Source organism: Episyrphus balteatus, chromosome 1 (genome assembly GCF_945859705.1).
Source record: "Episyrphus balteatus chromosome 1, idEpiBalt1.1, whole genome shotgun sequence".
Taxonomy (NCBI): domain Eukaryota; kingdom Metazoa; phylum Arthropoda; class Insecta; order Diptera; family Syrphidae; genus Episyrphus; species Episyrphus balteatus.
In genome coordinates, this window is record NC_079134.1 from 27,771,748 (window position 1) to 27,795,600 (window position 23,853).

Genomic DNA, 23,853 nt, shown 5'->3' on the forward strand with positions numbered 1-23,853 from the left:
CTACATCCACACCGTAGTCAATAGGTAATATATGAAAGCTTCTGTATGATCATTTTTGAAAACTATTATTGGGAAATTGAAGTTAAAGATAAATTATGCTCAAATTCTACACGTGTTTTTATATGGATGTGCTAAATATTTTAAAAGTAGTTATAAATTTAATAAATCTTACGACCTTGCAAATGCGTCTTTTGATCGTAGAACGCACCTTTAATTCCTAGGATAAACTAATCTACTCATCAACACTTCCATTAACTATAAATTTTATTTTACAATCGTCGTTTATTTCATTTAACAAAACATTTATTTAATTCATTTTAAATTTGTTAAATGTTTCATTTGCCTGAAAAATAAAACTTCTTTCCATTTTGAATTTGAATATCAAAATCAATTTTGGAAACGAAATAATTTTTTGTCTTATTTCTGCCTTGCGTGTTTTAGACGTATTCGGTTTACAATGCTCTATATCAAACTGCATTGTTTGCAAGCTTTTCGCTAAATTTTATTTAAAACAGAAAAACCCAATAGCGGTTTGCTGCCTTTGTAACTTTCACTAGACTATAAAACAGAAACCAAGAAAGATAACAAATGGCAACGCTTCTATTACCTAATTTATTTGAATGTTCACAAAACCTTTAAAAACCCATAAATAATAAAAAGCAACCGATTTGCGCTTTCGTGAAATGGTTACACTGTTTCAATTCGTGTATTTTAAATGACCAAGAGTTCATTTCGAACACATACAAAACTATCATTTTGCATTTGACGTTTTGGCGGAAAAGTACTACTAATGTGATTTTGTGATTTGGATTTCGAATGGCTTTTGTGCCAGATGAATACCATAGTAACATGAACTGGGTGCCTGCCCAATTTAATAAAAAAAAAGCTATCCCATAAGACCCTTTCTGTCAATATTTTTAATATTTTTATAATTGCATCTCATAAAAAAGACTCGATTCAAAATAAATACAAAATTTATAGGTGTTATATCCCAATTTTTGATTAATATTACCTTAAAGTCTTCAGAAAACAATTTATGTTCTTTATCCTTGTGAGCATCATCTATTTCCCATTTAGGGAGTGTGTAAATCAGTTTCAAATCCTCTCCTTCGCCCTCATAATCTAAAACAAACATCACAAGAAAAATTAAATCAAAGAAAATATAATAAAATAAAATAGTATTTATTTTACCGGCAGTATCACAAACAAAATACGAGTTGAACCAAAAGTGAAAAATTTTCTTTAATTCAACTTTAACATCACCAGTTACAAACACTTTCTGTTCATCCAATTCTAGAGTGAATGTTTTGCGAAAATCTATTGGAAATCTGTCCAGTTCCTTATAAAATGAAAAAAAAAAAAAAAATAAATAAATTTAGATTTTGTTTTATTTTTTTTTTTTACTATGAGACTAAAAAATTACTTTAACTGTGACTTTTGTCCAAGTTCCCGCAGAGATGTTCGATGTTCGAGTTTCTGTGCAGTCAATTTCTTCCATTGTTGATATTGAACATTGCACAGAGCCTTGTAAGACGGTCGCAGGTGTGAATCGAATTTCGCTAAGCTAAAAAATAAGACAAACATAACAAATGCATAAATAATTAAGTTTTGCATTTTGTTTTGGTTTTTGAAAAAAAAAAAAACACCCACCTGAAGCGTTCGCCTCTCATATTTTAGTTTCGATCGTATCAGTCTCGCATAATAATGGACATACCGCCTCTGGGATGGTATCGTTACACCTTTCTTGTTCATCGTTCGTTTTTCACCATAGTAAGCAAGTGCATCTTCAGCTGTCGTTTTTATTCCGCTGTACAACAAATAACAACATATCATTGTTCCTAAAAAGAAATGAAAAAAAAAAAACAAATTAATTAACATTTTTGTTTCTAAAAAAGTTAACAAAATCGGAAATAAGATATAAATTTATGGAAATTCTTGGGTAAGCTTTGATGCGAAGCGAATAAATCACAAAATCATAGGAAACCAAATCAGTTTTGAGTAAGTTGACTAAAATTCCTGGTCAGAAGAAGAATCCAGGCCAGCAGTCAAGGACGAGTTTATGAGTTATGAGTACATGTTTAAGAAATGGGCTAGACCAGGTTGGATCTGATGCGCTTTTTGCCAAAAGAAAACTAACCAACTGTTCGGAAGTTAAAGTTCAGAAAGTGAAGTTAAAGTTATTCGCCATCAATGCCAATTTCTTAAGTCAGCGTTGTATACATCGCAATCAATCCGAATGCATAGTTTTGCTTGTCAAGATAAGAAAACTGAGCTATATTACATCATTGAACCGAAGGGATTAAACGTTTTAAAAAGATACAATTCTGTGGCAACAAGGAAAAACAACATAAATCAGTTTTTACATTTTTTCAAGAGAGCGCTCCGCTTTGAAAGTTTGTCTTCCCATTACACATCAATGCTAATGTCATTTTTCTTTTACTTGCATGTAAAAAAAACCGCTTAAAATAAAAATACGAAAAAAATATGGTAGATCGAATCGCTTATTGTGCATCAAATTTTGTAAAAAAAAAACTCAATTTCGACATAAGTTGACTTATGTTATTATTTCTTGTTGCCACAGAATTAAGAAGAGCAAGGATGTTTTGATCGAAAATCAATTGTAAAAGGGCAAGGATAAAATTTACCGCCTTAAATTAGATAAATGAGAAAAGGGAAGTTATGGGATCGAGTTGATGAGACTTACCCAACACTTATTATTTATTATCAAAATTATAAGCTGAAAGAAACATTCCCGATGATTGAACTATTAGCCTCATTTCAAGTCTTTTTCAACGGAATGTGGGAAGAGCTGTAACATTTTTTTTTCTCGAGAAGTACCAGTTTGACTTTTGGTCAGTCAAATCAACCATAAACGAAATATTCAGACTAAGGTAGATCTTAGAAGAGACCCACCATCTTTCCATTGGCTTCCAAGTCACATTTCAATGAATCGTTAGGAGCTCTTTGTGGCGATGTCTGAACTGGGATCCTTTAAAAACTGATGCCGGGTTATATTAATAAACATGAAGTGCATTGTCCAACATAAATCTTGTTTTGGAGCATAGTGCGCAGGGCAGGTGGTTAAACGGTTGATTATTTATAATTTATTACATAGAATAATTCAATAACTTGGATATATACATTATTAGACGCTCCTTTCTTTCAGAGGAATTGAATTTCATTTGGAATGAAAGGAAAAACTAATAAATATCTCTTCGCCAACTAAAACTAAACCTAACTATTGTACTCAGCAATGGTAGCAAAGGATTTCATTTGTCCCGGAGTAAGTATCAATTCCTTATGTTCTTCTTAGTGGAGATTTAGCGAAGAAACTGCCACTCCGCCGATATTGCCAACCAAACTCTTTATCCAGAAGACGAGGTGCTTTCTCTACGAAAACCTTGCACTGTCAGCCCAGTTTTTTTGGTCTTTTTGTGGCTAAAAACAATTTCGATGGATATTCGATGCTGTTAGCGGAAAAGGCAAATTGATAAAACGATATAGTATCGAACTCTATAGAACGAAGGCTTTAATGCTATTGCCAAGAGGAATCAAACCGACAATGACGAAGGGAAAATGATCTTGAAACACATTAATACTTTGGGTATATGATGACAATGGCTCTAATTTTAAAATCGTATTCAACATCCCCATTCGTTATAAACAATTTGCTGCATAGTAAAATAATTTAAAGAATAGAACATTAATTTACCAGTTCGTCCTTTCCCAGCTTTACAATGAATTGCCGCAACATTATTCGGATCTGTGTTCAGCCAACGATCTACGTCGTTACAAAATTTATCTATCAGTTCTATTGTTGGCGGATTATGGTCCTCGAATGCATACACTGAAACTCTCTAAAAATTTAAAGTAAAAGAAATTATTTAATTACAAATTATTAGTAATATAAAGTCAACGAAAAATACATACACCATGAAACTTATTGACATCGTAGGCTTTTTCTGAGCGCAAATTGTATACTTTATAGTGCTCTGGATGTGTGACTTCGAAAAAGTGACAAACATCATTCATGGGATTTCTGAAAACACTTTGAATGTATTCTCCTGGATAGCCCATAGCGATTATATTGTCACAAATATCTGGAATAAAAGATTATGGTTTTAATAATATTATTTAATTGATTGAAATAGAGTAGAATAAAAGGGGAAAAAATGTGTAAAGTTAAGAGATAAAATGAATTGTTATAAGTTGAATCGAATCATTGAAGCATTGTAATCATTAAAATAAGAAAATTTTAAAAAATTAACTGGTCGTCACGATTTGAAATTTTCGTTTGGATGTTGTAGAAATCGGGAAGGGACTGACCAAGTTTAGATTGTTATTAACGGGAACAGATTCAATGTGTGAACATACAACCAAGGGCAAATCTACATAAATGTGGACCATCATTGAATGTTGATGATATGGAAAAATCATTTTTGCAAACTCTAGAGGTCGAACATGGTTAGAAACCTACTTTAAAGTAAATAGATTGAACCATTGGACCTATGCGGTGTAGACCCAAGAATAGTCGCCGGAGCTACGTATGGAAAGAGAAATCAAATCAGAAATTCAACAAATCGGTGGTTAATGTTTCCATACTTAAGTAGTTGTTTTAAGCCAGAACCAGAAGTGCTTACTGGTATCAAAGCTGAAAGCAGCTTATCATTTTCAATTTAGTTAATAAGAATATTGATATTTTTAAACAGTCAGGTGACAAAAAATTCTTTCTCCGCAATTGAGTGAACTGAAAATGAAGTTAAATGAACTTAGGTCGATGGGTGACAGGACACTGTGAATAGGCCCATGAACAGGGCTAAAATAGTTCATCCCTTGAACAGAAAAGGAAGAAGAGCAAGCACAACAACAGATACCGTTTGGGTCTTGAAAAATCTTTTTTGGTTGAACATTGTATTAAAACGCAAAGTACGACCGTCCTTTCTTAAAGTCCTAGCGAGCATAAGATGCATTGGAACTGATCATGAGAAGAATGAGTGTAAGCACATCTCAGCGGATAACACAACGGAAAAGGAATCTTTGAAACAGAAAAGCACCCGGATCTAATAGAATCACGGTAGAGTTCCTAAAGTATGAAACGATAGACCTTGACATAAAAAAAAACTCACGAAGCTTTTAATGAAACTTAAGAAACGAGAAACATTTGTACAACTGCAGTTTGAGAAGTCAATTATATTCCCTATTCATATAAAAAGAGACATGTCAGTTGTCAGATCGACAATTTCTCAATGCCCCATGCAAATTTTTTGTCTCAGTTTTAAATATTCGCCTTTTTGAATGAAGCTTAAAGAATTTCAGTTAGTTTTTTCGAAGCGGCTATTCCACTAGTGATAACATTTTTATATAAAGAATCATTGCGGAAACTTTTCTAACTTTAAAAAAGAAGCTATACGTATTCTTTGTTGACTTTAACGCAGCTTTTGAAACAATTTATTTAGAACGCCGAAATGTCATTAAAGTGTGGCACAGTCTTGTAAAACCTTTATGATGAAAATCATGCTACAGTATGGACCAATGAGGAAATGTCGAAATAGTTTGAAACCTCGATGGAAGAAAAGCCAGAATGCCTCCAATCTATTTGCATTATTTATCGATGATCCTCATTGATAGTTAACAGGTAGAATAGAGTTTGCTGAAATTATGATCAAAGCTCTCTAATTTTCTGATGTTCTTCTTGCATATTTTCCTCTAACATTGCAATAAATGATCAATCGGCTTTGTGTGTACAGCAGGTTGTGGAATTTGTTAGTCAATTTGAGTAAATCCAAAGTAATGGATCTGGCTGAATGTCCAGGAAGGAGCAGACGCACTTAAACAGAGATTAAGAAGCATCAAAACCTTCTTGGTTTTTTATAAATAAAAAGTTAAGGAGAATGTTCATAAGATGAACTCTACAAAGCCTTGAAACTACCAGGACAAAGAGGAAATAAGGACATCTATGCACAATCCTGAAAAATGTTAGATTCAACTCCGATGTAGAACATTACAAAGGAGGAGTTCGCAGAACAATTTTAAACAAATTTGTCCTAGCTTTAAGCCATCTAAGTAAGAATATATACTTTATACAACGATAAGCTTTTTCAAAGACACCTTGACTAGATCCATTTGAGCCATTTGCTCAAATAAAACTTAAGGCTTCAAATCTTACTTAAATCTTATGTGACAGTTTACGGAGGGAAATAAGTATAGAATAGAAGCTTGCGATCAACTAGTACTTAAGTTTTGTTTAAGCGATTGCTCCTTATTGCCTAGATTGAAAGGTATGTTTTTCATAACAATGAAGAATAATAATTTTTAAAAATATGTAATACTTTTGAATTTTACAGGTTAAAAATCGACAATGCATCAACTAACTTAAATACTAACTTTAAATACGTATTTTGTTACTTACAAGCTAAGTCCAAGTTGAAGCCACCTTCCGTGTATCGTCGGCGCTTCTTGCTGACAACATTTCGTATCAATACTGATAAAGTATTTGCCATTTTGTAAAAAATTAAAAATACGTTTTCTCCTTTATTCTCCGTCGTGGTTGTGTTTTTGTTGTTGTTTCCTTAGATTATACAAAAAAAATATTTGTTATCATACAAGTTTGTTAGTTTGTTGTTTTTTTTTTTATTAAGATTTTTTTTTTTTTTTTCGTTTCCACGGATAGAGGACGGTGGATTTTGAGATAGTGCAGGCGCGTATACTGTTTTTCCTTGATATTTTTTTTTGTGTGTGTGTGAGTGTCAAGTGCTCTCTCTTCTTTCAGGTATTATCATTACGGATATCCCGAAATAAAGTCAAAATATTATTTAATTTTTTTTTTTATTTTTTCATTTCTACAATCTCCTCCTCCCCCTCCGCCTCTTTTCCTTTTCACGTTTTTTTAAATCCTTTTAGTCTACCTTCTAATTTTCTACTGCCGCTAACGCTTATAGTTAAATCGGATGCTTCTTTAATATTTTGTTTATCCTTCGATTTGATCACAATTGTTGAGTTTTGATTGATTTTTTGTTGTTGTTGCTGCTGCTGTAGTAATTGTTCCTGGTTGTTTTGTTGAAATACAAAATTTTTTGTGTGGTTGTTGTTGTTGTTGTTGCTTTTGATGTTTAATAATTGTTGTTGTTGATGTATTGTTGTTGAAATAAGTTTAACGTTTTGGAAGGAACTCATTTGTTCTATTTGTTAATGGAAAAGATGACAGCGACAACAAATACAATAACGATAATAATGACGACAGCAAAAATGACGACAGCAATAATGACGACAATAAAGATGACGACAATGTTGGTAATATTGAAAACCGTGACATAGAAAACGTTTTTACTTCTTCTATTGTTACTACTGATACTGCTGCTAATTTGGATTCAGATTCTGATGATAATGTTGCTATTAAAGATGATGGTTTAAAAGACAACAACAATGATGTGTACGCTACTAGCAACAGCACCGCAAACGATAGCGTTTTCCGCAATGGTGGTTGTATGGGTGGTATTGACGACGACGGAAATTCAAACATTTATTGTTATTTACTGGGTAATTTGGGGATTTCTATAGATAATTGATTATTATTATAGTGATAAATGTAGCTGCCGACGATATATTCGGATTGAAATTTGGTCTCATTACTAAAGCGTAGTTTAAAAAAAACTTCTTCAGATGTACTGTTTTGTATGTTTTTTTTCAAATGGTTAGTTCCTGATGCGAAAGCAAAAGAAATGTTACACTGCTAACTACGATTAATCTGCAATTTGAATCTCTGAAAAGAAATAGAAAAATTTTGTTAGTTTCTTTGTTTTTATTAAATAGTAATTTTTTTATAATGAATATAATAATATAAAGTTAATCTACTTTTAAATTATGTATAACACTTTAAAACAATAGCTTTAAAAGTTTTTTTCTAATAGGTACATGTTCTACTCTATTCAAAGCTTCGCAAAAATCCTCTAGCATTGTGCATAAAAATGCTTTTTTTTGGGATATTGAAGTTTTAAATATCCGAATATCCAAAGATATTAGTATCCAAATCCAAATGCATACTGTTCATAAAAAACTCTTAAAATCAGTGGACATTAGGGTTTGGATACGAATATCTTCGAAACGGTTAAAGCAATCGATTTAATACCGGGGACCTTTTTTGTAGAACGTTCGAGCTCTTACAAGAATACATTTTGATAATTTGATAATAATGACTTCTGAGTTCGAAAATTTTGAAAAAGTAAAAAAATACTCTTATAAATTTTGTTTAACTTTGACCTCGGATATCTTTCAAATGGTTAAATTAATGAAAAAGTTTATCAAACCTTTTTTAAAGGGGAAATATGACCGTTTGATTACGAGTACTATAATTTTTCAATATGTTATAAAATTAAGAATAAAAAAACGAATTTTTAATTATTTTCTCAAAATTTAAACCGCGAATATCTTTTAAACGGTTAAATAAACGAAACAAGAGTAAAGACCTTTTTTGTAGACCGTTTAATTTCCTACAAGAACATGTAAAGAGATATGCTAAAAAGTCGATTGATAAAAAAATGATTATTTTTAATATGAGATTGGTGTAAAAATGGAAAACTGCAAAACGGAGGATCTTCCCATTAATATTAAGAACTAATATTTGGTCAGTATGTTCTAGAGAGTAATCGATTTTTCGGAGTATAAAATCAAAAAAAAAGATATTCGATTTATTTGACTCACCCTAATACACATTCCTTAAAAAAAAAACACCTAAAATTTATTCTAAAATTTACTCGCATACAATAATTTGCTCCATAAAAAACCTTCTTTTTAAACTTTCTTAACTTTTACTTTTATGATCTCGAGGTGTCTTGGTGTATAGATTTCGAAAAAATGTTAGGGTATAAAGACGAAGGATGATGGGAAAATTTAAAAGAGTTGTTTTCGTAATTTCTTTCTTTCATTATCGATTGTTCTTTGCGAACCAAAACAAGATTTAAACTTGGAACAGATAATTTTTTTTTTGTTTCCGAGCTCATTTTTGCAAAATTTCTTCATTAAGTACTTCTTTCAAATAGGTTTCAGTAATTGAACTGGGTTTCAGTACTGTTGTTTAAATTTTATTAAAAACTGAGCTAACCACTTCAATGAATTTCTACAAGTATACAAGTCAATTTGCATAAGATAAAATTAAAAAGCAAGAGGAAAATTTATTTGTTTTTAATTTTTTAATATTTTATTTATTTTTTAATTCTAAGTACATATTTTTTACATTTTTGATTTTTCTTCAATATTTGATTGTTCTTTGTGGGAAAACTGTATTACAAAAAAAATAACATTTTTGTATTTTTAATTTAAAAGTCAAAGTATTTTTAAAGCAAAATAATGTGTGTCACACCAGAAACGATTTTATTTTTGTGATTGTAAAAACAAAACATATAATTTTATTAAGTTTTGAGTTGAAAGAAAAAAAGAGCAAGCAATTTTGTTTACCATTAGAAACGATCTTTTTTTTTTTGTTAATATCTCTTTCATTTTGGTATCATCAAACCTATTTTCTACAAAAAAAAGGTGTCAAAGAAGACTAAAAGTTATAAAATAAATGGAAACAATATTGTAGTCTTCATTTGCTTTCTATCGCACCCAAAAAGTTTTATAAAATTAAAGTCAATCAAGTTATCACAGGGAGAAAAACAAGGCACCTCATACTTAGATGATGACCACCATGAATCCCATTTTCTAAAGAAGATTTCCAGTTAAAGTAAGTGGAATCCGCGTAAATTCTGATATTTTTAGAGTAAACTTCAATTAATTTTAATTTTTTTATGTATTAAAAAAAAAGACTAAAAATAAAAACATTCTATCTTAATTATATGTACATACATAATATTAAGACTATTAAAAGATTTTCAAATTAATGTGGAGATCATTTTAATGTTTGGTAGTTGCAACCAAAATTTCTAAATTTTTATCAGATTTCAGCTAAAGTTGCAGTTTATCATAAAGATTTTCAATAAAGAAACAGCCTGATGGTAAAGCACTCGCTTAGGGACCCAAGAGTTGTAGGATCAGTAACCAGTGGCTGCCAGTTTTTTTTTTATTAAAAATACGAAGATTTGTCCGCTTAATTTAAGACGGAGGTCGCCTTGACAAAAAAAAACTCATACAGGAATCTATCACTGTCCGAATTCCAAAATGTAAATCTTTTCCATCTCTGACACTTCCCCAAAATTTGCATATCGTTTATAACAGAAAATATCCACAAACGACCCTACAATTTCGTTCAAAAATTTACAACAAAAAAAAATCAAAAATTAACTAATTACCCTATCCATTATTTTTAATTGAATTTAAAACAAAAGAAAATCACAAATCTCCTCCAAAAAAGAAAACAAATTAAACCAAGCCAAGCAAAAACAAAAAAAAAAATCCCACACAATGCACCTGATTTGATCATTTTCTTTTACACAAAAGTCGATGACACATTTAAAAATTCAATGTCTCCTTCATTATACTGCACGCGCCACACGTCACATAACATATCTATAGAATACCACAGATTCTCATCTCATATCATCGATCAACAAAAATAAAATAAAATAAAATAAAAATTGAAATTATACTTGAATTCTAGATTGTGTTTCTAAGCGAATATAATAATAATTTGTGTGTTTTCGAACACACCGCGCCGCACTACACCGCCTACCCACCACCCTCCATCCCCTCATCCCCTCTGCAAAGGTAACGACCGTTGACTTGAAGGCCACTCCAAATGTGCTAAGCATTCTCATCAATCATTTGTTTATCCAACACCCCCGGGCTACCCGTGTCAAGTCAAACACAACGATGCCGCTGCTCCCCGCCGCCATTGCATTTACATTAAATATTGTATTTATATTTTTTTAATTAATATTCGTTGGGATGTGAATATAATAAATTTCCATAAATACTAATTCAACAACCAACCAACGAACAAAAACGAAATGAAACGAATCGTTGTCGTTAGTTTGTCCATTCGTCCCCGTCCCATCCACCCGTTCACCTCTCCTATGTTCCTATGCGGTGCCGTAATAAGCCGCACAGAAAATTATATTTCGCATGCAATCTCAGCAACAGATAGCAAAAGTTAATTAATTGATTTCAAACACAAAGAACAGTTACTCATTTGGCCATATTTCAAATATCACACAATACAATAAGAAAAAAAATTAAAAAAAAAACTTGTGAAATTGTATTTATAATTGCAGCAAGTTGTTCATTAATTGCAATTTAACCGACGACGAAAAGGTGAGGAAGGTGAGCGGTAGCGTCATCATCATCATACCGACTCACTAACTCACCGGGTTGGGTTGTCACCCCTTCTGTGTGAAAAAATGCATAACCCACCAACCAGCCAATGCTGAAGGAGCGTTATTAACTTTAGAACTGAGACAACACAAATTAAGCGCACAAATTGTGCTTGCTTGTGCTTACTCTTAGCATTTTTTTTTTTTTAATTTTTTTTTTCATTATAACAATAAAACAAATAAAATATATTATTATACAGTAATGTTATATAAGCTAATCAAGGTTGCGTCGTCGAGTGATCTGTCACGTTTTCCGTTTTCTAAAGTTTCATCAGCAATTGCAAGCTCCACCGGCCTGCGCCGAGACATGTTGATTATTTCGATTATTTAGAATATATCGTTGCAATTGTCGTGTATTCATCACTTAAAAAATGTTATCCTATGAATACAAATTAGATCTACAGTGGCGACAAACTAAATAGCACATGTACCCTAAAATTTCTAAAATGAAAGTTTTTCGCACTTTTTTAACTTAAAAGAGCTGTTTTATTAATGAGGAAGTAAGAACACAGATATATTTGATTTATTAAAAAAGAAATTAAGTACATTGAATTCTTTAACAAAAAATAACAACAAAATCATTAATATAGCTCAAGTTTTTTAGGTCAAAATAAATAGCACACTTCCTAAAAACAAAACCAAATTAACAAAAATTTTAACACAGTTAAAAGAAAATAACTAGTATTTGGTTGGGTAACCCTTATTATTTATCACAGCATAAAACCAGCGGTTAATAGACGTAACAAGACTCCGAAATCGTTCAAAAGGTACTGAGTCCCAAGCTCGTCGAAATTCCTGCCAAAGTTTGTCCAAATTTGAGGTATCAGACCTGTTAATCGCTTTTCCCACGTCACTCTACAAGTCCTCAATAGGATTCAGATCTGGGGACTGGCTTGGCAATTGCATAACACCGATTTTTTGGACGGATAGCAATTGTTTCACAGACTTAGTCTTATGTTTTGGATCGTTATCCTGTAGAAATGTCCACTTTAAAGGCATTTTCTTCTCAGTAAAAGGTAGAATAGTGTCCCTTAGGATTTCCTTGTACTTAAGGTGGTCCATAATACCCTCTATCCGATGAAATGGCACCACACCATGCCAAGAAAAACATCACCAAACAAGAATACTAGCCCCACCATCCTTAACAGTCTATAATTTATACTGCGGGTCACATTTCAACTGCCCCACGCGGGGAATTTCCGTATGGGGTGTTTGGAAATGCATCTTATGCCCCATAGGGGGCATTTCCAAATGCCCCATACAGAAATTCCCCGCGTGGGGCAGAGTAAAGGATGGTGGGGCTAGTATTCTTGTTTGGTGATGTTTTTCTTGGCATGGTGTGGTGCCATTTCATCGGATAGAGGGTATTATGGACCACCTTAAGTACAAGGAAATCCTAAGGGACACTATTCTACCTTTTACTGAGAAGAAAATGCCTTTAAAGTGGACATTTCTACAGGATAACGATCCAAAACATAAGACTAAGTCTGTGAAACAATTGCTATCCGTCCAAAAAATCGGTGTTATGCAATTGCCAAGCCAGTCCCCAGATCTGTATCCTATTGAGGACTTGTAGAGTGACGTGGGAAAAGCGATTAACAGGTCTGATACCTCAAATTTGGACAAACTTTGGCAGGAATTTCGACGAGCTTGGGACTCAGTACCTTTTGAACGATTTCGGAGTCTTGTTACGTCTATTAACCGCTGGTTTTATGCTGTGATAAATAATAAGGGTTACCCAACCAAATACTAGTTATTTTCTTTTAACTGTGTTAAAATTTTTGTTAATTTGGTTTTGTTTTTAGGAAGTGTGCTATTTATTTTGACCTAAAAAACTTGAGCTATATTAATGATTTTGTTGTTATGTACTTAATTTCTTTTTTAATAAATCAAATATATCTGTGTTCTTTCTTCCTCATTAATAAAACAGCTCTTTTAAGTTAAAAAAGTGCGAAAAACTTTCATTTTAGAAATTTTAGGGTACATGTGCTATTTAGTTTGTCGCCACTGTATATAATGTATATTTTTTATGTATGGTATGTATCATGTCTAGCACGAGTTTTTTTTTATGTATTTATTATTGTTTTCTACATGTCGGAAGATAATATAAGTTTCAGGCGAGGAATCTACTTCAAGGACAAGTCATACCTTTGAAATAACTGACCTATGAGTAAGGTATGCGATTGTACTACATAATAAATGAAGAACCAAGAGGGGTCAACGAGTGGGTTTAAAAAAACACAAAACTTTAGCAGTCCAAACCTTCAAAGACCTTTATTAATTGAATTTCTAAGGTGTTTTTGCATTTGCTTGTACGACGAGTTCTTAGGCCCAACTTTCTTTTTAATTCGCGGTCGTATTGGAACTGCCTTTTTGACGGGATTCTCAAGATCTCTCCTCAACTGAGTCGGTCGTGTTCTATTTTTGTTCCATGACAAGCTATTGCGACTTTAATCGTGCGAATTAAAAGAAACCGGTGTTTTTAAATGGTGAAGACGAGAATCGATAATTTTTTTAGTTAACATACAGAAAAATTGATTCCTTGGCACCTCTAAACGTAGGCGAATTTTGAAATAAATTTCGTTTTGAGGAGTTTATTTTTGTAGGAATTTTTAACGCTCTACAAAAAAGGCATTACACACTTTTTTCATTTATCTAACCTTTTGAAACATATCCGAGGTTAAAGTTTGAAAAATTCATAAGAAGTAATTAATTACTATCAAATAACCAATATATACTTTTGTAAGAAATCGATTGGTTTTATCCTTTAGAAAAAATTCATATCCATAATCTCAATAGGTACAGTGCTGCTAAAAACATTCCGGATTTTTTTGTCATTTTCATCAATTGAAATTTTAAAACTTAAAGCTATTCCAAGCCAGGAGTATTGTCTGCCCCAAACTATTATTTTACGAGCTTTTAAGAATTTTTGACATCATAACTAGCAGGAAGAGCCAATGTAAAGACGCTTCTATCTGCTTTTATGGAGTCATTATCGACTCCAACATCTCTCTATTCATTAAATGATCCATTATTCCGTTAATTTGGTGTACGGCCAGAGCCTGCAGTTGAAAAAAAAAACCCAAACCATCACTGATCCTCCGCTGTGTTCATGGTAGGGAGTATATTTTTTTGGTTTCAAACATGTGCATGTTTGGCTTCCATTTCACACTCGGAATAAAACAATTAAAAATTGCTTTTATCACTGAAAAGGATACTTTTCCGTTTTGTTTTCGAGCAATTCAGATGATTTCTTGTAAATCCAATCAGATTAAGTATTTTCATTTTAATATTTAAAGTGTTTCTTAAGATCCTTTCAATGCCTCCCTTTTTAGGCAATGCTTACTATTATGGAATGGTGTTTTTCCGAACCGAAAGACATAAAGATCAAAATTTCTCACACCCTTTCTTACTGTAATTGATGTTCAAGTACAGATTAAGGCAGGTTAAGCTCCTCACCAATCGTTTAAGAAGTCACAAAAGTATATTTTATCAAAAAACTCTTTATTCGCCTATCAGTTTTCAGCGCTATTTTGTGATGGGACCCACCAAAGTGATCTGATTCAACAGACTTTTTGCCTTTTTACTGTTTGTTGATATAATACTCACTTGACGTTGCAATTTGCAACATCCCAAATGGATAACATTTTGTTTTATTTCGACTTGAAAGTGTTTTAAGACTTCGTAACGAATTGGATGTCTATAACGCGTTATTTTTCGTATTACATTTAATATTTGATTCAATTCACAAAGCTAACAACTTTGTTTGTCTTTGCAAACAAAAATTTTACTAAAGTGATACTTAAAACCGTTATCTCAATACTGAGAATCGAAATCCTTGAAAAATCTGGTTAGTTTTTCACAGCCGAAATTCTGACTCTACTTCATTTTTCAATTTTTTAAATTTTTGTATGTATTAAAGATCATTATTTTTTGTTGAAATTGCATAACTGATATATAAGCGACCTAGAAAAAATATTAAAACAATATTTGGTTCCAGTTTTGAGTTATAAAATTTCCATTGATGAAAATGACAAAAAAATCCGGAATGTTTTTAGCAGCACTGTAGGTAGGTACATACTGATTTTAATTAGTTATGAGGAAAACCATTTCAAACTTTATTAGATCTGCCTAGATAATTTTCCCTTTCACACTTATAGTGGAAAATTGCAGATGGATTTCTGCAAAAAAGAAACAATACTAGACAAATAAAAGTATCATTTTTTACTTGCGATATAGGTACTATATATCAAGTTATGCATTCGTACAAAAAAAAAAGTTGAGATAACATTTTTCCATGACATTACGATGGTAGACAATGCCAAAAAAGTGGGTCCCGGAAGTCCGTCTGTCAGTCTGTCAGTCTGTCTGTCTGTCTGTCTGTATAAGGAGCTACAGCCTAAACGGATGGACCGATTAATGTCAAACTTGGTATGTAGCGTTATTTGGCGACTCTCCAGAGGGGTTTGGAATTAATTTTTTTGGACCAAAAATAACGGTACTTGTCATATACGGATTTTAGTAAAATTGAAATATCTCGAAAACAGCTCCAACGATTTTGTTTAAAAAATTCAAGTGCTAGTTTTAAGCTAAGGTCTATTTTCTAATGAAAAATTTTTTTTTGAAAATCATTATTAACAGTACCTGCCATAGAACCGTTTTTTTTTCAAATCCGATTATCTCCGAAACTGCTTATTCGATGTCCACGAAACTTTTTGTGAAGAAGCATTTATGTAATTTGAATATAAACCAAAAATAAAATTTCCAAAAAAAATAAAAATTTTGAAAATTTTTTTTTTGAAAAATCAAATTTTCGAAAACGGGACATTGAATTTTTTTGAAATTTTGTTTTTAGATGTTGATTAGTGATTTCTACAAAATGGCATACCAATTTTATTTTAAAACTTTTTTTCCAAAAAATTATTTATAAAAAATTAGTTTTTTAAAAAACGGCTCTAACGATTTTGAAAATTTTTTTTCTAAAAATGCACCTTAATATATCAATCAAAACTGCATACTTGTTTTGGAGGGCAATTTAATTTCAGATTTTATTTTATTTTTTTAAAAAACGAATTTTATATTTTTTACAAATTTCTATATAAAAAGTCTTAAAAATTTAAGCAACTTTAACTGTAAGAGCAAGTTCGTGCGACCCAGTCGTGCATTTTATTTTTCAATGCATTCTTTCATACACAGAAAATAGAGAATGACAGAATTTAAATAAACACAAGGAATTGAACAAGGTAAAATGTGACACTTTATGTTAGACAAGTATGGACAAGTGAAAATTTAAGGAAAACCCTCCCCTATACAAAAAGAAAGTAGGTAGTTTTTTTGTTTTTGTAATTCATTTCTTTTATTTGTGCACTGTATGTTTTCGTACCAGGTTTTCCAATATGATTTTCTACTAAACACCGGCTTCGCTTGTTTCTCATTTCATTTATTTACTATTTTCAAGTTTATTATGCCTTTGTTTTAAGTTTTTATAACCCACCCTTTAACAAAATAAATATCTTTAAAATGAATTTAAATCATTTTCTTATTTTTTTTCTCTTGTAAAAGGAAGGCTGAGAATTAAATGGAACAAAAAAACTTTAGTTTTGTTATAATTTCTATTGTAGGGAATTTTACTTGAAATCAATCAATTACGTATGTAATTGAATCGGTCATTTCAAAAAGGACTTAATTCCAGCAGTAAACTGATGGACTTGAGTTTTTTTATGAAATGACCGATTCATATCCCTGCAAAGCTCGTCCGGCTGTGCAGGATGACGATGGAGAATGCACGCTGCTCCGTCAGAGTCGGTAAAGACCTAACCGAAGCATTTGATGTCGAAAAAGGTTTTAGACAAGGCGACGCACTGTCATGCGATTTTTTTAACATCGTTCTTGAAAGAATTATACAGAATTCAAACGTCAGCACCAGAGGCACCATCTTTCAAAAGTCCGTTCAGCTGCTTACATATGCCGACGATATTGACATAATCGGAAGAACTCAGCGTGATGTCAATGGCGCTTTTGTAAGCATTGAAACGGAAGCGGCGAAAATGGGTTTAAGGGTCAATGAGACAAAACGTCACCATCGACAGCCATATCTTCGAGGTAGTAAAGGACTTCATCTACCTAGGATCCGCTATAAACACGGACAACAACATCAGCGCTGAAATCAAACGGAGAATTACTCTTTCCAACCGCTGCTACTTTGGTTTGAGAAAGCAATTGACCAGCAAAGCCCTCTCTCGAGCAAATAAGGTGTCCCTATACAAGACCCTTATCATCCCAGTCCTGCTATATGGTGCAGAAGCATGGACTTTAACAAAGGCGGATGAAAACATCTTGGATTGTTTTGAGAGAAAAGTTCTTCGTGCGATTTTTGGTCCCGTGTGTATTGATGGTGATTGGAGAAGAAGATACAACAACGAGCTTTACGGTTTTACAAGGATGCTAACCTAGCCAAGAGAGTGAAGGTGCAGCGCCTGAGATGGCTGGGTCACGTGGAGCGCATGGACAACAATGCTCCGGCCCGGAAAGTTTTCGACTCCAACCCAGAGGGACGGCGCAGTAGAGGAAGACCTCGTCTGAGGTGGCGCAACCAAGTGGAAGGGGACCTCAATCAACTTGGCGTGCGCAACTGGAAGCAGCGAGCTAAGGATAGAGCTGGCTGGCGAAGCTTGTTGGTTGAGGCCCAAATCCACAGCGGATTGTAGCCGCCTTACGGCGCTGGTCACCCTAACTAAGTAAGTAAGACCGATTCATATGACCGATATATGATGATGATGAGGTTATGAAAAATTTGATGAATTAATTTTAAACTAATTACTTAATAAGTTTGTTATTTGGGCTTTTTGATCGGTTATTTTATATGCAATTAATAAAAACGAATTAGGTAATCCATATTTTTTTCGAATTTTTTCTCGGCGCTTCATTTTCAAATTTTTTCAAGGCTATTTTTGTACCTATCACAATACTTAAATTTTATATACGAAGCTTTAATTTTTAATTACCTAGACAAAGTAAATTAAACAAAATTCAAGTACTTATTGTAAAAATAACGAACGAAACGTCGAGAAACGTCTAGGTTTTTTGCTTCTTAAAAAATAAGAGTCGAATTCCATTCAAACTTTATTTGTTCGAAAAGTTTTGTTTTCAATAAAACCTCTTTGAGAACAGCAGTTTGTATAAAAACTTTGGGGATAGATAAAAAAGGTTTAATTTTTTTTTTTTCCTTATACATATCAATTAAGTAACCAAAAAATTGCTCAAATTAAAAGAAAATAAAATCGGACTCTGAAAACCTATTAACACTGAAACTGGTATGAAAAATCAAAATTTTGGTTTAAAATATTGTCTCGAGGAAACTCTTTCGATTTTCTGAGAAAAAAGTCTTTTGAAAAGACACTCCTCAAATGTAAATTTTATTTTATGACTTATTAAGGTATACAAAAGATACATTATATTTATTTTCCTATTAATTTTGACAAAAAGTGCACTAAAGCCGTTTTTTCCCTAAACTCTACATTGATTTAACAAATTAGGTACCTATATCAGTTTTTACTCAATTGATCCATTCAACTACTCTTTACAAAAAAAAAGTCTGGCTCGACAATTTGATTCAGTAGGGTGCAGTATAGGTTAAAATATATTAGAAATAAAACATATCAATTGAATTGCTAGACAAAGTCTATAACAATTACCTTTCACTTAAAATAGACACTGCAAAAAATATATTTATTGTGCCTTTCTAGGTACATTAAGTTGAGTAATGTCTAGCTCGTATAATCAATTCATAAAATTTCTCAATTTTTTTTTTAAACCACCCAATGTCTCTATGCTCTATTTTTTTATTAAACCTTCAATAAGAACAGACTAACTAGAATCTGTTATCCCCTAGATTACTGAGAATTCCCGAAAATTAGAATAACAGACAGGATATTAGGAATAAGCTTTTTTTATCTTTAAAAAATTTAAGAACTCCTTCTTAAACATTTTTCAAATGCACACAGGTGCTAGGTATCTGATTAATTGTTTCCAAATTAATCAAAAGTAAATAGGTGCCTACAGCCTTGGACAGAGAAATAGCACACTATTGAGAAAAATTATGCGAATCGAATTTTAGATAGGTATTAGGAATGCTTTTTATAACTTTTTTTTTTCTTTTGGTATATTGTCGAAATAGAGTGATGGAGACAAAAAAATCTTAAAAGTACCAATATTTTCTATATTTATTTGCACTAGCATTATAATGCTTTTCCTGTCTATTTCGCTAGTGGAAACAGAAATAGCACACATTTGTTTAACCGTTAAATTTTTATTCCGCGGGCAAAAGTTGTAAACCAAAATGCATTTATTGCTACTATTTAATTAACAAGTATTTTTGAAAAAAATAGGCAAACAAAATCAATAAATTGCGAAAAAGAGGGAATTACTTTCGATCTTCATAGTCAAGGAAAAAGTCCTTCTCAATTAGCTTAAACTCTAAATTTTTCGAATAAATGGTGGATAAAGCCATTTATTTAGAAAGAGCAAATAGATATTTAAAATCTGAAATAAAATTGCGTTAACTTCTTCCCCGCAAAACTTCCATACGAGTTTATAGAACGATCAAAAAGAAACGCAAATGTGGGTCTTTTAAGTCATCTCGCACGATTTTGGCTCAAGTAAATATAGAATACGGTGAAAAAAGTGTCAAGCAGACTTTTAAAAAGGATACTGCTTAATGATGCTGAGTTGTATAGACGGGTAAGCAAAAAAAACTAGATGATATAAATAAAGTGATGGAGACACATCAAAAATCGCCTAACATTAGCTAAAAAAAAACATCTGAATAAAAACATGCAGTTTTGAATGAGAGTCTTTTGGAGTGATGAAATAAAGGTTAACCGCATTGAAACCGATGACAAAACATTTGTCCATCACCCTAAATGTAAAAAGTACAAGCCAAAGTGTTATCTCAAGACGATGAAACTAGGAGGATAGGATTTGATGATATGGGGCGCATTTTCCTGGCATGGAAAGTACCCATTGGTTAGGTGGATGGCAGAATTGATAAATTCTTTTGTCTTAATATTACATTAGAATACCAAAGAACCATATTTCTCGCCAGTTAATTAGATATTCATAAATGACAATGACCCAAACATGCATCAAAAATAGTACAAGATAGGTAAGAACGTTTGCTTAGAAATGATTATTTTTATGATTTTCTGAACGTGTGCTAATTCCTTGTCCACAAGAAATAGGGTATTCTCTACAAATTATAATTTTAAAAAATTGAATTGAAACTAAATAATTTATAATTTTTATTAATTTTATGAATCCCCATAAGCTAATGCATGTCCTGATATAAAAATTATAATATATAGGTAAGTTAAAAAGTCCCAAATAAAACCAATTTTTGTAAGCAAAATCAAAAGTGTGCTATTTCTTTGTCCATAGCTGTACTGTACATTGTATACCGTAAAACCGGGTAACTTTGGCACGTTTTCAAATTCAAATATGAATAACTTCTGCAATAATTTTTTTTTTAATGAAGATTTCAACCAATTTACCTACTTCGCTCATTCTATAGGTATGTTAATTTTGAAGAAATCTGTCCGACAGTTCTATAGATAAATGCCAAAATATGGGTGGCCAAAGTCACCCTCCATTCCGGGTGACTTTGGCCGGTAGGACGTTTGCTATATTTCCAGTTCAACTACAAGTAGCACGTCATTCTAACCCAGCCCAAATGAAAGATCAGATTTTTTAAAACATGTGGGTATTTTTTTTTATTTTCGTACACAGAATTGGCGGGTTTTTATTTGATTAAAAAAAAATCAAAAAATTAAAATTAGCATAAATTTTGATATCCTTCAAAGGATATGGAAAAAAATAGTCTCTCTCTGCGGTCAACCATTGGAACAGGAAGTTTCTTCTCCAGATCACTTTTGGTAACTTGTGCAACGTCTTTTTTCTCTGAAGCTGTACCCAGCACCTCTTCGCAGGAATGACACTGTAACCTCATCGATATCAACATTTAAGATGCAGCCGAAGTAACACATCTTTTGGCACTGTTTTGTTTGTCGAGTTTGCCATCTTATACGCTGTTAAGGTCTTCATCCATAATATTTTAAGAGGCCGAAAGAAGGCTACGTCTAGTGGTTGAGCTGCCAAATGTTGATATGTATGATCCGATAACATTTTAATTATATTGCCAAATATCAGTTTTGTCAATATATACTAATATATAAAAACAAAGTCTAGTGCAAAAATTAAGAGGGTGACTTTGGCCACCCGGCCAAAGTCACCCGATATGCCGGCCAAAGTCACCCTACCATATGGCATTTTTTATAAACAAATTAAAATTAATTTTTGTGAAATAGTTACAAGGGTAGAATAAAAGTAATTCAACTTGCAAAACAATACACATATCGGAGTTAAAGTCATTTTGCAATCCTATTTCTGCAACATGTTCAAACCATCCAACATTTTCAGGTGATTTTTTTTTAGCATTTTTAAGAAAACTAAATTTTAGTATAAATTAATATCTAATTTTAATTAAATAAAGCTACTATGATCACTCTTCAATTCATCAAACTATACGAATTTACAAAGAAACTTGGAAAAAATCAAACAAGTCCTTCATATAGGTATTAACAATTTTTTAAAAAAAGTGTCCATGTCAAAGTCACCCGCCAGGCCAAAATCACCCGGTTCTACGGTATCTATTCATTGGAAAAAAAAATAATACCTACTTAATTAGATATTTACCTATAGTGGAGTAACTAAAGCTAAAAAATTGGCAATATTAGGCCAATTAAAAATACTTTAAAGTCTATAGATTAAAAATTGCCGGTGTTGCCGTTTTGATTTTTTAAATTTAATTGAAGATTTTTGTGAACAAAAACAAATTTTTTTTTTAAATTTTTCTTAATTTTCATAAATTAATTGATGCCAAAAGATTGTCTAGTAAATTCAAGGAAAAAAAATAAATGGGAGTAAGGGAAATCTTCCATAGTTCAAGCGATAGATGCAACTTTCTTATTAGTTGACTTCAAACACAAAAAAAAATATTTGAACACAACGGCAACACCTACAATTATCAAATATACATTTCTTAAAAGCTAGAAGCTTAGTCATATATGTAAAATTAAAATTAAGTTAATTGAATGAACGGCTTTTGAAAGAATGGTAATTGAACTCAGATTTTTGAAAAAAAAAATTATTGAAAAAATTTTAACATGTCGTTTTTTAAACTTGGTCGTAATATAAAATGCATTTACATATTTTCAAATTTTTTTGGCCGCATTTATTATGATTTCAAATTATAAAAGGAAATGTCAATTATGTATTACGGTTTATGAAAAAAATTAAAAAGTATTTCATTTTCGAAGAACTTATTTTAATAAAAGTTTTGAAAAAAAATGTAACCTATTTTTTTTTTTAAGTTCAACATCTAAACATAAAATTATTTTTTATTCATTTAATAACCCTTACTGTTGAAAGTTAAATAGCAAAAATTTAAAGTTCCTATTTACCACAGTCTTTGAGAAAATTAATTATATCAATGCAAAAATTCAGTTTTAATAAAAAAAAACCATTGAAATTGAAGTAATTTTTCATTTTTTTTTCAAAAGTGTGAATATTTTACCTTTTTTGCTTCGAAATTCAACTGATAATATTTATGGCCAAAAATTTTTTTTAAATAAATTCATATTTTATTAGAAAAAGTTTGGAAAAAAGTCATTTTAAATTTTTCTAAAAACATTTTTTTTTTAATTCTGAGTTTGAGGACCATTTTTTCAAAAAGTCTTGATTAAATTTAGTGGATTTAAATTTAAGAGATAAGAATGAGCTTCTGGCTTTTTAAAAATGTATTTTAAAATATTGTAGGTGTTGTCGTTGTTTTCAAAATATTTTTTTTGTGTTTGAGGTCAGAATGTTAGAAAATTGCATTTATCGCTTAAACGATGGAAGATTGTCCCTTACTGCCTTTTATATATTTTCCTTAAATTACCTAGAGAATCTTTTGCTATCATTTGTTTTATGAAATTTAAGCAAAAAAAAATGGTTTAGTTAAAAAAAAATTAATTTTAATTTTAAAAAACATTACGGCAACATCGGCAATTTTTAATCTATAGACTTTAAAGTATTTTTAAATACACTACGTTTGAAAAAAAAAAATCGTCAAAATCAGAGCTGTTCGGCCGGGTCCCCTTATAATTTGCTTTAGTTACTCTACTACTAACTACTCTATACAATCAGAACTAGCCAAATATTTAATATTTAATATTTATTTATTCGTATAGTCTTACACAATAAGATAATTTATCTTTTAAATTAGTATAAGATTAATTAGTTAATAAATTGATGTATTAAAAAACATTACAAATTTAACAATTTAAATAAAAAATTATGAAAAGAGATGCAAATGCAGATAACATTATTAATTCATTATGTTGTATCATAGAAAAACTTTAAATTTAAATATGTTACTATTATTACAAAGAATTCATTGTTATAATACCTAAATATAAATTAAATCATATTATCAAAGTCGGTAAGGCAAAAA

At 31.4% G+C, this 23,853-nt stretch overlaps 1 protein-coding gene across 4 annotated transcripts in view; it reads right to left on the reverse strand.

Moving 5' to 3' along the window:
* LOC129905098 (serine-rich adhesin for platelets) overlaps nucleotides 1–23,853 on the reverse strand; it is a 158,307-nt gene that overhangs the window by 10,252 nt on the left and 124,202 nt on the right. For 3 of the 4 annotated variants that reach the window (XM_055980477.1, XM_055980478.1, XM_055980479.1), the window contains 8 exons: nucleotides 6,906–7,759; nucleotides 6,410–6,568; nucleotides 3,931–4,100; nucleotides 3,713–3,857; nucleotides 1,651–1,838; nucleotides 1,424–1,564; nucleotides 1,192–1,339; nucleotides 1,013–1,122 (listed from right to left, as the gene is read on the reverse strand). In XM_055980477.1, the coding sequence (XP_055836452.1) occupies nucleotides 1,013–1,122; nucleotides 1,192–1,339; nucleotides 1,424–1,564; nucleotides 1,651–1,838; nucleotides 3,713–3,857; nucleotides 3,931–4,100; nucleotides 6,410–6,568; nucleotides 6,906–7,173 (1,329 nt within the window). In that variant the 5' untranslated portion in view covers nucleotides 7,174–7,759. The remainder of the gene's footprint in view (nucleotides 1–1,012; nucleotides 1,123–1,191; nucleotides 1,340–1,423; nucleotides 1,565–1,650; nucleotides 1,839–3,712; nucleotides 3,858–3,930; nucleotides 4,101–6,409; nucleotides 6,569–6,905; nucleotides 7,760–23,853) is intronic. The other variant, XM_055980480.1, reaches the window with a different exon arrangement.